Genomic DNA, 14928 nt, shown 5'->3' on the forward strand with positions numbered 1-14928 from the left:
AAAATATTATCTGGCAATTCCTCAGAATTTCTCCAGAACACCATAAAAATCCCCACAGTGCTTTAAAATTTCTAAAATTTCAAGTGTGTTTGCTGGACAACAATATCTGTGGTCATAATTCTCATTTATTTGGTATGACATGGATAAGAAAAATCAATGTGACATGATAAAGAGCCTCATATTAAAGATCTGCAAGAAATTGTCTCACTATCTGGTCAAAAATGAACCATTCCAACATACTGTTATGGATATTTAGAGATTTTTCAAAGCATTCTAAAAAATTTTGGAATCCTGTTTTAAACTTTCATGAGAATGGCCCTAAACAATAAAGAGTTCTTGTAGACACAAAACCAGTTTTGTTTGAAAGGGATGCATTAAACCAAATCAACACCTCTACTCTGCCAGAATACATTTTATCTACACCAAAGAATACAAAGAATAAAGTTAATCTCCACAATATTTGAACTCAGAATATGAGAGTGAAAATATGTGGAAGCTTCTAAGAGTTCCAGACTATTTGTTTCGTAGTTTACAGAATCATTTGGGGGACATAACTTTTGCAAGCCAGGAGGAGGTTGAAACTGACATTTCAGAGTTCTTCGCTTTGAAACCAAAAGAGTTTTACATTGATGGGATTAAAAAGCTTGTAAATAGATGGAAGGAAGTCATAGATAATCAGGAAAAGTACATTGATGGTTAAATTTCAATTAAATATAACATTTGATCACTTGTTTTCTTTATTCAAAATTCAGACAGAACTTAAGGGATGACCTGATACTACCTACTACACAAGGGAGCACTAAAAAGTTCTTGGCTTTAAGGGTTAGTTGGAGGCCCAACCTTCCAAATTCTTTTACAGAGTTTAGAAATACTGAAGGACCACTGCAATAAGTGTGTGAATCTGAGAAGGGAATATGTTGAACAAAATCATAATTAACTGATCCTCCAGTATTTTTTTTATCCAAAGCCAGGAACTTTTCAGCCCCACCCACTTATATTTTCTATCCAGTGTTGGTAATGTTTCATTTATGAGGACCTATAACTTCATATCTTAAGTTGCCTATAAAACATTTTCTTATGACATTATTAGTTGAACACAATAACACATGTACTATCTTTATCCTTACAGAATTGACCAATTAACGCTGAAAGTAGAAGAATTACAACACCAATTGCAATATTCTAAATATGAAAATTCACAGAATGCTTTCCCTAAAATTTTGTCTCCAAAATCTGTAATGGAAATTTCTAAAGATGTCAGCACTTCAAATCAGAAGCTACAAAAAATTGAAGAAAAGGTTTGTAATTTATTATTTTTAATTTAAGAAGACAGTCAAAATGAATCTATTGCAGCATATCTTTTAGAATCAATTACTGAATTATAAAATCTTGAACACCTATTCTCATTTTTAAAAAAATTGAATTGCAGACATTTAGATTATCACAGTAATTCTTACAAACAACTTCTAACCATCTTGAAGAAGAAGACACATGAGATTAAAGAACAAAGATATCTTGGTAATGTTAGTGAATTTGATATTTAGTTTGAGTGATATTTGTCAGCAGATAAGGAGAAAATAGATGAAAGCAAGAAGAGAGCTGTTGCTGATGTTATTTAGCCCCAGATCAGTCCTGATTGAGTAGACCTATGTTCAAAGGCATTCCTACTAAGGCCATCCATCTTAATTTCAGATATAGAACGATACAGTTCTAAATGAACTATGTATCCTTCTTTTCTAAAGATTGACGAATGTGATTTGAGGGAGATTTGATTGTTATTTCTAGTAAATTGAGTGACTATATAGAAGCCTGTAGATAGTTGCCTCAAAGTGAAAGAACTGCAATGAATTCACTCAGAAGATTGATGAGCCCTTGAGTGGTTTACTGTATGAAGTGAATTCAGAAATACATGGTCAGGATCTAGTTTCATTGAAGTCAGAAGAACACAAGTTATTGGTGTGGTAGTGTTAAATGCTGGCATGGGTTGAACAGCCTGACAGGAGCTGGCAAGACCAGGGGCCACACGGTTACATAGCTTGCTTTGTTTCTGCAGCTGGACACCGTTCCTAACACCAAGCACTTTACAAAATGTATTGAGTGCTTTTTGTGTGGCATCACCAACAGTTGGAAAGCAAAAGATTAGTGAATGTGATTAATGCTGTTTAACCCAAGGTCAGCTTTGATTCGACAAACCTATGACGAAAGATGTTCCTGTTGAGAACTAACCCGAATACTTGCCAGACACCCAAGGTGTTCCAAGTAGTGGTGTTAAACCAAACAAGCAACCCAAGGCAGGATTTGAATTCAGAACACAGTACACCTCATCCACCTCTCTTTTGTTGCCATCAATGCACTGTTCTAGACTGGACCCCAGAGTACTTTTTGCCCTCATTTTCTTTTTAATCTTTTCCATAAATCACCTACCGTAAAAATTTTCTACCATGACCTAACATTTTCTATGTATGTGTGAGTACCTTAAAAGACGTGATTAGACAGAGGTCCAATAGAATTGAATGGACCAGCTGCTGGTCAAAATGTTCTTATAACTCAAATGTCCCTCACTCCTTCCAATAGGATCTACATGTTTAAGCGGCTTCAATTTCCTTTCAAACTCTTCTTTGCAATGACAATAAATAAGGCACAGGGTCAATCATTGCAAATGGTTGGTTTAAATCTCACAGAGCAAGTGTTCTCCCATGGTCAACTTTATGTCTGCTGGAGAAATATTCTATTTTATTCCAAGACAATAATTCTTTAAATCAAAGAAGCGAACTCTTGAATTCATGCAGACACACAGCCAAATTTAAAATGTCAACTAGCAATATCCCATATGGATAGCGTATATTTTTGACTCTTGGACTAGTTTTTAATCACACTGTTGGATTTGTTTCGTATTATGCATGATTTATTCCGCATCGCAAAGTTTTTGTATATATTTCAATATATTTCATAAGAAAAACCTTCGACTGTTATACACTAATATTAGTTTCTTGTTTAGGATTCTGCTTTTATCTTATTTCATTTTATTGTATCTTATAAACCCACTTTGGTCGTTTAATTTATAGATAATTTGATATAGGGTGTTATATTTTTCATGTCTTTTATCTAAATTTTATTATGCACTCAGCAATTTTTTATATATAATGTTTGTATATACGTCAGATCCATGTTTTTATGTGAATATTTGTATTGGTATGCATATGTATTCGTATGCACACGTCTATGTATATGTGTAAGTGAGCATGTATGTTTATACTTATGCACATACATACATAGATGTATATGTATGCATGTATTCACTTGAATTTGTGTGGATGTGTATTTATGTATTTGTCTCTATATACTTATATATGTGTATTTGCTGCTAATATACACTTTTATATACACATGTATGAAATTTTATTTTGTGTACATTCGTTGCGCATATTCACTTTTCTTTTTTCCTTTCTCTCGTTAAAGAAAAGTATTGTTTCTCCCCTTATTCGTTACTTGTAGAGTCCTGTAACTTTACGCCCCTCTCCCCTTCTCTTACTCACTTCTTTAGCTATCTGTTGCTTATAAGGTCGTTGCCTTTTCTTTTCTTTTTCTTCCCCCTCTCTGCGTTTTACCTTTTGTCTATATGTATACACCAAGTGATTTTTGCATGCAGGCAAGATTGCATATACATGTATGTGTATATATTAATGTTTTGTATTTATATGTCTGCATATGTATGTGGTCGGTGTACATCTATCTGTGTATTTTGATGTATATATGTATATTGATGGTTTAGTATGATTATATACGGTTGTGAAATATTTAAATCTTTATGTACTAATTGTATTAATTGAATTATATTTTCTATATAATTAATGGCAATATGTATTTTGAATCTGCTCTCCGATTTAAGGTTTTTCCTCAATTTTTTTATAACTTATATTGAATTCATTTATTTTGTTTATCACATACTTAAGACCGTTATTTGAAAGGACCAATGAAACAAATCCATTTTTAAAGGTGTATCCTTTAACTAGTTTTGATCAAATTGTTATTTCTGTTCTATTTTAACAAAATTGTCCAACAAACGGGAACGTGAAACTCTGAGTAACAGCTTTTGTTATATTTCTGCTGCTTTTAAATAAAGTATATATATATAAAGATACATACATATATACACACAAGCCACTTGGTGTTAAATGGATGTACTATTAAATTAGTATACAACTTTCTCACCCTCATTAGTTGATTATATATATATATATATATATATATACACACACAGATATATATATTTCTGGTCTTTATATCTAGTTTCAACTCCCAAGCTGTGGCCATGCTGGGGCACAGCCATTTGCTGCTGTCATATAATTTTACTTCCAGAATGCTTTTACATATATATATATATATACACGACAGGATTCTTCCAGTTTCTGTCTACCAAATCCAAGGCTTGGGTCAGCCCAAGGCTATTGCCCAAGGTGCCACACAGTGAGACTGAACCCAGAACCATGTGGTTGGGAAGCAAGTTCTTTACCATACAGCCACACCTGCACCTATAAAAAAAGAATCTAAAATTTGGCAAGACACATTACTCTGAATACTAATTAATAAAAAAATTGGTGTTTACTTTCAGATGAATGATATTGATACATCACTGACTTGGATAAAAGAAAAACTTAAAGGAGAAAATCATCAAGCAGAGATTTCCTGTTGAAATGCTGGCTGAAGATGTATGAAATTGTCTATATTTCTTTCTACCAACAATGTAATAAATATTTAATAGACAAAAGTATTGGGAAGTTATTAATTATAATGAACCAGACACAGCAGTAACAAGAACAGCAGTTGTAGTCCTAATGGATGCAAACAATAGTTATATTAGGTGGGTCATACAAGTGACATCATGTATAAAAACTGTATTTATATATAAGCGTATGCATCTGTCCTGTAGCTATTGGAATAATAGAGCTGGTGGAAAGACAAGTGAAAGAGAAGGAGGCAGCTTGAATGAGGTGAGAGAGAGAGAGAGAAAGAAAGAAAGACAGACAAGGAGAGAGAATAAAGAGACAATCTGGTTTTCCTTGGAATTTTAGCAAGAAAGAGGACAGAAAGAAATATATGTATATTTGTATTTTTACATATTATTTTTGGGGGTGAGCTGCTTGTGAATATACAATATTTGGGGTGGAGGGTGTGTGTATTTATGGAGTTTTTGGGTGGGTGGGGGTGTCTGAATTTATAGGGTTTGGGTGATGTGAGGGGGTGCATGTGAATTAATGTTTTTCATAGAAATGAAAGAAAAACAATTTGGATAAAAATAAAGAATTCTAAAATAAAAAGTGATAATTGTTTATTAATTAAAGAAATGCAAAAGAAAAATATAATTAATACAAATATTTTGTGAAACTGTTAAAATATATTTTACTAGTTATATGTAAAGCACTTTGAAATACTGGACAGAGAGTGTAATACCAGGGTATAATCCATTCCAAATTAGAGACAGCAAATAGGGGACTTGGATGTAAATAATCATGCTCTTCACGCTATATTTAAACCATTCTACTCACTCTATATTTGCTTAAGTTTCTAAAATATAAACAATATTCAGAAATTTCACACTCTTTTATTTATTTATTACAAAAAGTTTAATTAAACTAAAAACAAAATATAAAAATTGAGCTGCAAAGGAAGAAAGGTAGCATAAACATTGGACACGTTTAGTATTAACAGCAAATAAATCTCAAATATTGTTTGTAAGAAAAAAAAATTGCTTTATTTATTTAGTTGTATTTTACAAGATAACAATAGAATTTCAGATACAAAAATATACGGCTGGCACCAAAGACAAAACAAACATTTTGTTATATTTTGGTTTCTACATATCTAAATAGCACCTAACTGGTATTTTCTGGATAAGCAGATCTTTAAAGATTTGGGATTATATAATAAAGGCTATTTAAAGATAGAGGTTAATTTCAAAATTAATTGACTCCTCGAACCTTCTGGAAAGACTGTTGTTCTAATTAATTGCTTTTATAAAAGATCCTATCACATGACACTGTCCCCTGGAAAGTTATCACAATTCCTTTACAGCTGTCCAGCTCAAGAAGTAACACTCCCAGTGTCAAGAGAACTAGGAACAAGAAGATGTCAGCTTTAAATTTGTACTGCCTTCAATTCGGGGCAAAAATCATGGTCTAGAAAATTCTTGACCAGTCATTCTTTGTGTTTCATCTTGCATGCAATTAAAATTAGAATTGTCAACAAAATAAAACGTTAAGCAAAATTAGGGAGGGAGAAGAGAAAACTTTTCTTAAAGAAAAGCAATGGTAAATATTATCACACAGTATGGTTTTTTTTTCTTTTTCAAGTGAAAATCAACCAAATATCAATAAGCTGAATAAAACCACTCCACAGATTATATAGGTAGCATGGCATTAGTTTGGCATCAAGCACTTTTACTAGAGTCTTTCGAGACGTCTTTCTAGTGTAAAAAATAAATATAAAATAAAAATCACAAAATTCTTTATCATGTGCCAAGTGAAGATGAAGCATGTAAAAACGGTTATTGTAATAAGAGTTATTTTTTGTCTTTGAAATAACTCGATAGAATATAAGAGATTAAAAAAAACATATATACATTTGCGCAAATGTTAGAGAAATTGATAAAATTTTGTACATTAAAACAGGAAATGTTGAATTTATCTTCTACTAGTTTCATTGAAAGATCCTTTCATTTAGGGATCCTTTTTAATTCATTGCCTTAAAGTGACATCCACTATGAAGCCTTTAAGACTAGCATTTACTAGGAAGTTTTTAAGAGATTATAGAGATTTTCTGCTCTAATGAAAATAATTCTTAATTATTTTTTTCATGTGTCAATCGTGTAAAAAAACCAAATGAATTTTTAAAAATCAGTGTGATTTGAGATGTGAACTGAGTACGTAAATCGAAATATTTAATGAAAATTTGGGTCAAAATAAGAATAAAATTGTAAATTTTCAAAATGAATAAAGATGGATGCATTGTGGTTTCATAAATTGATGTTAATGAAAAAAATGTGGAAATTAGAATTCGAAAAGAAATATTTCTGATAGGTTCCGTAGATATTTAAATTCTGAGCAATAAAATTTGACTGACTAATCTACAATCTCCTGTAATTGACACAAGATCGTTTTGACTTTCCGTATTCTGAGTAAGCCATGTTCTATGAGGGTTATAAATGGCAGAGTCAATAAAATGTTGACCTATTGATTAAAATGTCAATGGTTTGTTTCCTTTGGCTGGCACTGAATATATATATATAGATCTGTAGCAAAGACACTTAACTCTAAATAGCCCAATCCACCAAGATGAAAATAGGCACTATAGGAGGCTAAATCTCACCATCCAAAGCAATGTTAGAATTGTAAAACTAACAATGTCTCATTAACCCGAGGTGCTGAGTAAAATATTTGCTGAGGAATGCAAATTGGTGTTAAGCAAGTTCCATCAGGTAGACTTGACCCTAGATAAACTCCACAAATCCAGTCTTAAAGTGATTCTCCAAATGGTTTAATGTGCACAGAGTTTCAAACCTATGTTTGTAGCTCATGATCAAACAAAATATATGTAGGGAAACAAATATATAATTTTGCAAACTTAGAAAACATGAAATAAACAATGTTAAACTTTGGTGGGAAAGAGGAGAATGTAATATGAAAATGACAGAGGTAAGAATAACTATGACCGAAATAGTGGTATGGAGCAGCATTATATACACAGCAACAACCAGAATTAATGAATTCTAAATGTATACAGAGAGATTTCTAATGTCAATATTGGTGAATGTTCTGCAAAGAAAGAGAAATTACGTGTGTGTGTGTGTGAATATATATATATGTATGTATGTGTGTGTGTGTATGTGACCAAAAAGCCACTAAAATGGTCTTGTGACTTCTGGGCCACCTTGCATATATATAATGGATATATAATAGTGGCACATATCAGTTTAATTCATTTTATTTGCTTCCAGCTCGATTCATAAACATCTCTTTCTTTTTGCCTTGGTGAAGGTCTACACCCATTGAAGACAAAATGTTTGTTGCAGGCCCAGGTTGGCCTGGCTGAACATTATGAGAAGCCAACAGGTTCTTTACTATGTTCACATCAATGTTAACAGGCCTAAATCCTTCGTCTTCATCATCTATGTCATCAGGCGATTGCTTGGACCCATTATGAGGAACCGACTCAGCTGGAGGGACTGGCTGTACTTTTGGCGGTGGTGGTGGTGGTGGAGGTCGTGATGGAGCTGATTTCTTTGGCAAAGACTCCGAAATCTTTTGTGGGGGAGGTGGTCGTGGTGGTTTGCTTTTCTGGAAAATATGCAAAAATGCTTAATTAATTGAGAACTCAATCAAAAATACCAATGCCATGTTGGCAGATAAGTTGGCCAATTCAAATATACACAAACTGTGAAACAAAAAATAAATTGGAGTTAAAATATTTAAGCTGAAATTAATTATACTGTTTATTCCATCACTTCTCATGGATAGATGAATGTAAATACACACATGTAAAAAGCACCCAGTACACTCTGTAACGTGGTTGGCATTAGGAAGGGTGTCGAACTATAGAAATCCTGCCAAAACAGACAATTGGAACCTGGTGCTGCTCTCCAGCTTGGCAACTCTTATCAAACCATCCAAACCATGCTAGTATGGAAAATGGACGTTAATGATGATGATTTAGTGGGATCACCTTACTCATTGGATTATAATGTAAGCTGAACACAGACAATTGTATCTTTAGCCCTTTTCTCATGACACTTCTGTTGAAATACACTGCCTTGGTGAAACATGACCATATACACACACACACACACTTCACTTGACACAAAGACACATATGGAGACACACATCCACATATACAAACACGGTACACCGTTGCAAAAAATCCATACACACACACATTCAGACAGAGGTACACACACACACAAACATGGACATGCAAACACATGAATATACAGAATACATACATACAAATGTACACAAAATACATACATATGCACACACACATGCATACATACATACATACATGTGTATGCACATACACATTTATTTATTACCCACAAGGAGCTAAACATAGAGTGGACAAACAAAGACAGACATAGGTATTAAGTCGATTACATCGACCCCAGTGCGTAACTGGTACTTATTTAATCGACCCCGAAAGGATGAAAGGCAATGTTGACCTCAGCGGAATTTGAACTCAGAACGCAACAGCAGACGAAATACGGCTACGCATTTTGCCCGGCATGCTAACGGTTCTGCCAGCTCGCCACCTTATGTATGTATGCACATACACACTGACCTACACACATGTGCACAGACAAATAAAATGAACGTAGTGTAAATAACGGACAGAGTCAAAACTATTGAAAAGGTTGCAAGACACAACAAAAATTTTAGCAAAATAAACAAAGAAATGAATGGAAATTTTACCAGTGAGTGTGTTAAATTATAAGGCACTAAAAGAGAATGACTCTCCCCAGACACAACAGAATACACTGCCTTTGTATCAAATAATTTCAAAAATGGTGAATTTAGCAAAATAACTTTGCTCTTATTAATCTGGGGTTTGGAATAAATTAATATGAAATGTTGATGGAAAGTTTTAATTTAAATCACATCAAAAGAGTGTGCTTCCTATCATAGAACTAAAGATGGTCTCTGATGGGTTGGCATTAAAAAAGTTTATGTAGTCTTTACAATAGTACTGCAAGGCTGGGACTTTGAAGTACAAGTGTGCTCTATCAAAAAAACCTTCCACACACTTTCCATCTACTCGAGTTCAAAAATAAAATAAAGATTATGAATGTTTTGCAAGCAACTTACTTTGTTCGAACATTCAAAACTTTTCCCTAATGTAGTCTTTGATAATTCCAGATCCATTTCTTTAAGATATGATTTCATTTCACTTCTGGAATTGGAGCTGGTTCTAGAAGTGTCTTCATCTGAAGAATTCCAATCATACTCATCCATTTCTGAGCTGCTGTCAGAACTGATTTCATCAAATTCTAATATATGAGAAAAACAAATATCTTATCAATAAAGAAATATGGTTTGTGAAAACACATCTACTTGGCAATGACACAAAAGCATTCAAGATAGTTAAACAGCTTCTGAGAATACAAGCAATGATTATCAAAAAGTATAATCTGACTGATTACCATATTTTCCAACACATAAGTTGATGTGGTTTATAGTGTAACATTCCAAAGTCAATCAAACCTGCAAGGCTTAACAATGCTTTTTTTCACATTTTTTTTTTTTGAAGTCCATAATTGAAATAATTACCCTCCATCTCCTTTATAAAAATCAGTCACCTTCAGAATCAAAAGAAACCAACAAAGAAACAATTGGAAGCTTACCAAAAACTTTATTCATGGCATGAATAAATCCTGTGGAATCAAAGTTGATATCATCTTCCAAGCATTCTCTGCAAAGGAAGACAAAATCATATGAAATAGAAATACGAAGTATCAAGTTCCATACAGAAACCTTATAGAAGGCACCAATCCTTTCAAGAGATTCTCTCTGGTATTGTTTAGTCAAAAAGACAGACATTTTAAGGCTAATGAAAGGCTTTCTTTACGGGTTCAAATATGCCACAGGCACATTTGAACTAGTAACAGGTTTGTATTTATGCACATTACTGCTTATTGCTGTCACCCAACATTTTATTTACAGCAAACTGTTGAATAGCACAACCTGTCACTGAATGAGGACAGGAATATCATAAGAGGAACCTGTCCCTTATATCAGTTCGCAGAATCTCCCTATCCAGTATCTGCTGCTGAAGAGGAGATAACAACTCCAAAATGCATGCATCCCAGTCTGGTTTGGTGATGCTGTGAGCTGACCCAGGGTACTTACACCTATTTGTCTACAGTGAGAAATTTTCTCCATGACAAATACAGTAAGTGGCTTCCTTACGGGTTCAAATATGTTCCAAGCATGTCTGAACTAGTAACAAGTCTGTATTTATGCCTGTCTCTGCTGAGCAGTGTCACCCATTATCTCATTACAGTCCTCTGTATAGCCGTACAACTTAAAATTTAGGAAGGACATCCAGCTATAGAAACACTGCCAGTTCAGACTGGAGCCTTGTGCAGCCTCCTGGCTTCCCAGACCCCAGTCGAACTGTCCAACCCATGCCAGCATGGAAAACGAACATTAAACGATGATGATGATGTAGAAACACAAGCAGGAGTAAATAACAACGTGGCAGATTAGATCATCATCATCATCATCTAATGTCTGTTGTCCATGCTGGCATGGGTTGGACAGTTTGACTGGGCTGGCATGCTGGAAGGCTGCACCAGACTCCAGTCTGATTTAGCATGGTTTTCTAAAGCTGGATGTCCTTCCTAATGCCAACCACTCTGAGAATGTAATGGGTGCTTTTACATGCCACCAGAACAGGTACCATTTGTATGATACCAGGGTGCGTTTATGTACTACCAGCATGGGTGTCGATTTACATAACACCAATAACTGTGATGACTGCAATTCTGCTCCGCTTGATGGGGGGGGGGGAAGTCTTTTCAAGCAAGATATAATGCCAAAGGTCTTGGTCATTGCTTCTGTGAGGCCCAACACACGAAAGGAACTCAACCACTTTGCTCCTGTGAGGCCCAATGCTTGTGCACTTAAGGCAAGGAGTTAAATTTTGTTGGCATGACCCAACTAAAATAGGCAGTAGAGAGAAAACAAGGAAGACTTAAGTAAAAACAGCCAGAGCAAATGTGTGTGTGCATGTGTGTGTATTTGCTTAGAGAGAGAGAGGTTAATATCTGCAGTAATATATGAATACTACTTACTTTGGAAATTCAGCTCCTTCATAGTCTGAGACAGTGTCCACAAAGGATTTCATGCTGTTTGATACTTGATTTGGATCAAAAGACTTTTCACATCTTGAGGGATCTTTACCACCAGCTTTCAAAATCATAGCATCAACTTCTTGTGGACTAACATACAGCCAAGAGTCATCTACAGGGGAATGAATATATACCAAATAAGTATATACTAACAAATACATAATAAATAAATAGATAGTAAACAAATATATACTAATAAATATATACTAAAGTGTTCATTATTTATTAAAATATTTTGTAGTGGAATACATGATGTAGAATTGTAAGTGCTTGGCAGCCATATGATAAAACACACCAAATTCTTCTAGAACAATTAAAGAAAATTGAAATTTTAGTACAATTAGAAACTTACACAGAGACCACTACCAATATTCAATGGGATAATTCTTCTGTTAAGCGCAATGTTTACATTGTTCTTTATTGTAAAATTATAAACAGGATGGGGTTTGTTTTGGGTTTTTTTTATGACCAACCACTTTATAGAATGTACTGAATATACCTTATCATGGCACCAGCACCTGAGAAGTTGTCATATCCAGGACAGAACAAGACTAAATGGTCTCCATGTTGTCCCTGCTTATTCACCAACCACCTTACAGAGGGTTCTGGGTGCATTCATTGTGGCACCAGCACTAGTGAGGTTAATTCGTACCCTGCAAGACAAATAGGTCTCACTACTCTACATCTTCTCCATTCATTTGAGGGAATGTCATAGCTGAAAACTGATAAATTTAGAAGAAGAGTTGTTCTTAATATTGTTTTGTTAATATGTTGGTGTTTTATTATTGTTATCAATCAGTTTTGGTTGAGCAAACTCCAAGTTACAGAGGCAACCAATTAAACACCTGTGACTAACCATGATCCCATATGACAAATATGCTGATGTTTATCTTATATATAAGCATAGTATAAAGTTAAACATTATCATCCAACCAGCAATTAAACAGATGCCATCCTTTATTGTTGAGAAAACCATCCTGTGGTCCACATTAAGATAAGAACTCATGCGGGGGAATGACTTTGAAGAATATCCTGTTGAGTGAATTGACATCAGTAGTTATGTACATATTTCCATTAGTCTCCTTTGCCAAACTTCTAAGTTACGGGGACATAAACACACCAACATCAATTGTCAAGCAGTGGTGGTGGGGAGATAAACACAGACACAAAGGCATACACACACACACACACACATCATCATCATTGCTTAACGTCTGCCTTCCATGCTGACATGGGTGGGAGATATGTGTGTGTGTGTGTGTGTGTGTGCGTGCGTACAATGTGCTTCTTTCATTTTCCATCTACCAAATCCACTCATAAGGCTTTGATTGATCCAAGACTATAGGGGAAGACACTTGCCCGAGGTGCCACGCAGTGGGACTGAACTTGGAACCATGTGGTTGGGAAGTAAGTTTCTTACCACACAGCTATGCCTGTGCCTCTGTCAATTGTTCCAAGAGGTATGAATAAAATATCAATGTTTCAGCATAATTTTTCAAATAGCAAATATAAAATAATTTTTTACCATCTTCTGGTGGCAGTAGCCTTTCTTGGAGTCTGAGTTCCTCAATGCTGTAAGGAATCTGATGAATCAAATCTAGCACCGTACATCCCAGTTGCTCTGTGTTACTGTAAGACAAAGCAGAAAAACAATTAAAAATTCCATTAACATTTAAATCACCACTAAACACATGATTGAGATTCATTTTATTGACAGAGGACTGAAAGCAAAAGCTAACCCAGGTGGAATTTGAACTCAGAATTTAGAAGAATGAAATATATATATCATCACTATGCTGGCATGGGTTGGACAGTTTGACAGGAACTGGTGAGCCGGAGGACTGCACCATGCCCCAATTGTCTGTGTTGCCATGGTTTCTATGGCTGGATGCCCCTTCTTAACACCAACCACTTTACAGAATGTCCTGGGGACTTTTTATGGAGCACCAGCATGGAAGTCAGATATTAGCCATTCAGAAACACAGGAACTGTTACTGATTTAATTTCAACACAGTCTCAGATCAAATAAGTTGGCTCACAAGTGCATCTCTGAATATATATATATATATCTTCATCTAATCTCCTCCCCCTCCCCCCTACTTCCTCCCACCCACCTCTCCTCTCTTACTCCGACTCCTACTTCTTCTCTTCATTCCTACCCACCTTCTCCTCCCCTACATCGTAACCCCACCCACCCCTACACATTCCAACCTCACTATCCCTATCCTTCCTATCCTACACCACCCCATCCCTTATACCCACTCCCACATACCCCAACCCACCATGGCTTTCCCCACCTCCCAACACCATCATACCATACAACACATCACATCACACCACCACACACACACTAGCACTGACTACTTCCCAGCCCCACATCTTCACACCTACACATACACACACGAATATGTCAAGGTCACCAGCCCTTTTCCACACATGCACGTGCACCTTCGTTTTGGGACCATCACTACTTTATTATCTCCCCTTCTTCCTAGCTCTCCTGTATGACCCTTCTGTCCGGCATTCGCCATGATAGATCGCTAGCCACTACACATTCTTTATTTTTCTCTCCTTGTTTCTTTCTGTGGAAGAGTGTAGGCTTGAAACGTTAAAGATGTTTTCACTTCCTGAGTGTTACGTTAATACATCTGTTTGTTGTCTACACCACCTGTCTTCGTCATTTGTTTTTTTGTGAATTCTCCCTATATATATATATATATATATATATATATATATATACATGCATATATAAAAGTGTGAGTTCAGTTTCACTGTGTGGCACCTTGGCCAAGTATTTTCTATCGCCCTGGAAAATGAAAGAAGCTAGTTGTGTGTGAGTATGTGATTGCAAAGTGAGCTTCTTAACCATGACAGCCATGTTTCCACTCCCATGTGTTACCAATTCTACAACTCCAATACCTTCACACTTGATAAAATAATGCACAAGGCCAGCAATTTCGAGGGAGGGGAGGCTAGTTGATTACATTGACCAACAGTGTGTAACTGGTACTTATTTTATTGACCCTGAA

General features: G+C 35.2%; 2 protein-coding genes across 8 annotated transcripts in view; one reads left to right on the forward strand and one right to left on the reverse strand.

Moving 5' to 3' along the window:
* Nucleotides 1–5069, forward strand: part of LOC115221077 (transient receptor potential cation channel subfamily M member-like 2) — a 151886-nt gene extending 146817 nt beyond the window's left edge. For all 6 annotated transcript variants that reach the window (XM_036510452.1, XM_036510455.1, XM_036510451.1 and 3 more), the window contains 2 exons: nucleotides 1130–1298; nucleotides 4613–5069. In XM_036510452.1, the coding sequence (XP_036366345.1) occupies nucleotides 1130–1298; nucleotides 4613–4693 (250 nt within the window). In that variant the 3' untranslated portion in view covers nucleotides 4694–5069. The remainder of the gene's footprint in view (nucleotides 1–1129; nucleotides 1299–4612) is intronic.
* A 660-nt stretch (nucleotides 5070–5729) lies between these two features.
* LOC115220808 (protein ecdysoneless homolog) overlaps nucleotides 5730–14928 on the reverse strand; it is a 77354-nt gene continuing 68155 nt past the window's right edge. Inside the window, exons 10-14 of one of the 2 annotated variants that reach the window (XM_029790972.2) lie at nucleotides 13425–13528; nucleotides 11843–12011; nucleotides 10391–10458; nucleotides 9855–10036; nucleotides 5730–8333 (exon numbers count right to left, since the gene is read on the reverse strand). In XM_029790972.2, the coding sequence (XP_029646832.1) occupies nucleotides 7980–8333; nucleotides 9855–10036; nucleotides 10391–10458; nucleotides 11843–12011; nucleotides 13425–13528 (877 nt within the window). In that variant the 3' untranslated portion in view covers nucleotides 5730–7979. Of the gene's footprint in view, nucleotides 8334–9850; nucleotides 10037–10390; nucleotides 10459–11842; nucleotides 12012–13424; nucleotides 13529–14928 lie in introns of both variants that reach the window. The other variant, XM_036510458.1, reaches the window with a different exon arrangement.

Source organism: Octopus sinensis, linkage group LG17, assembly GCF_006345805.1.
Source record: "Octopus sinensis linkage group LG17, ASM634580v1, whole genome shotgun sequence".
NCBI lineage: Eukaryota > Metazoa > Mollusca > Cephalopoda > Octopoda > Octopodidae > Octopus > Octopus sinensis.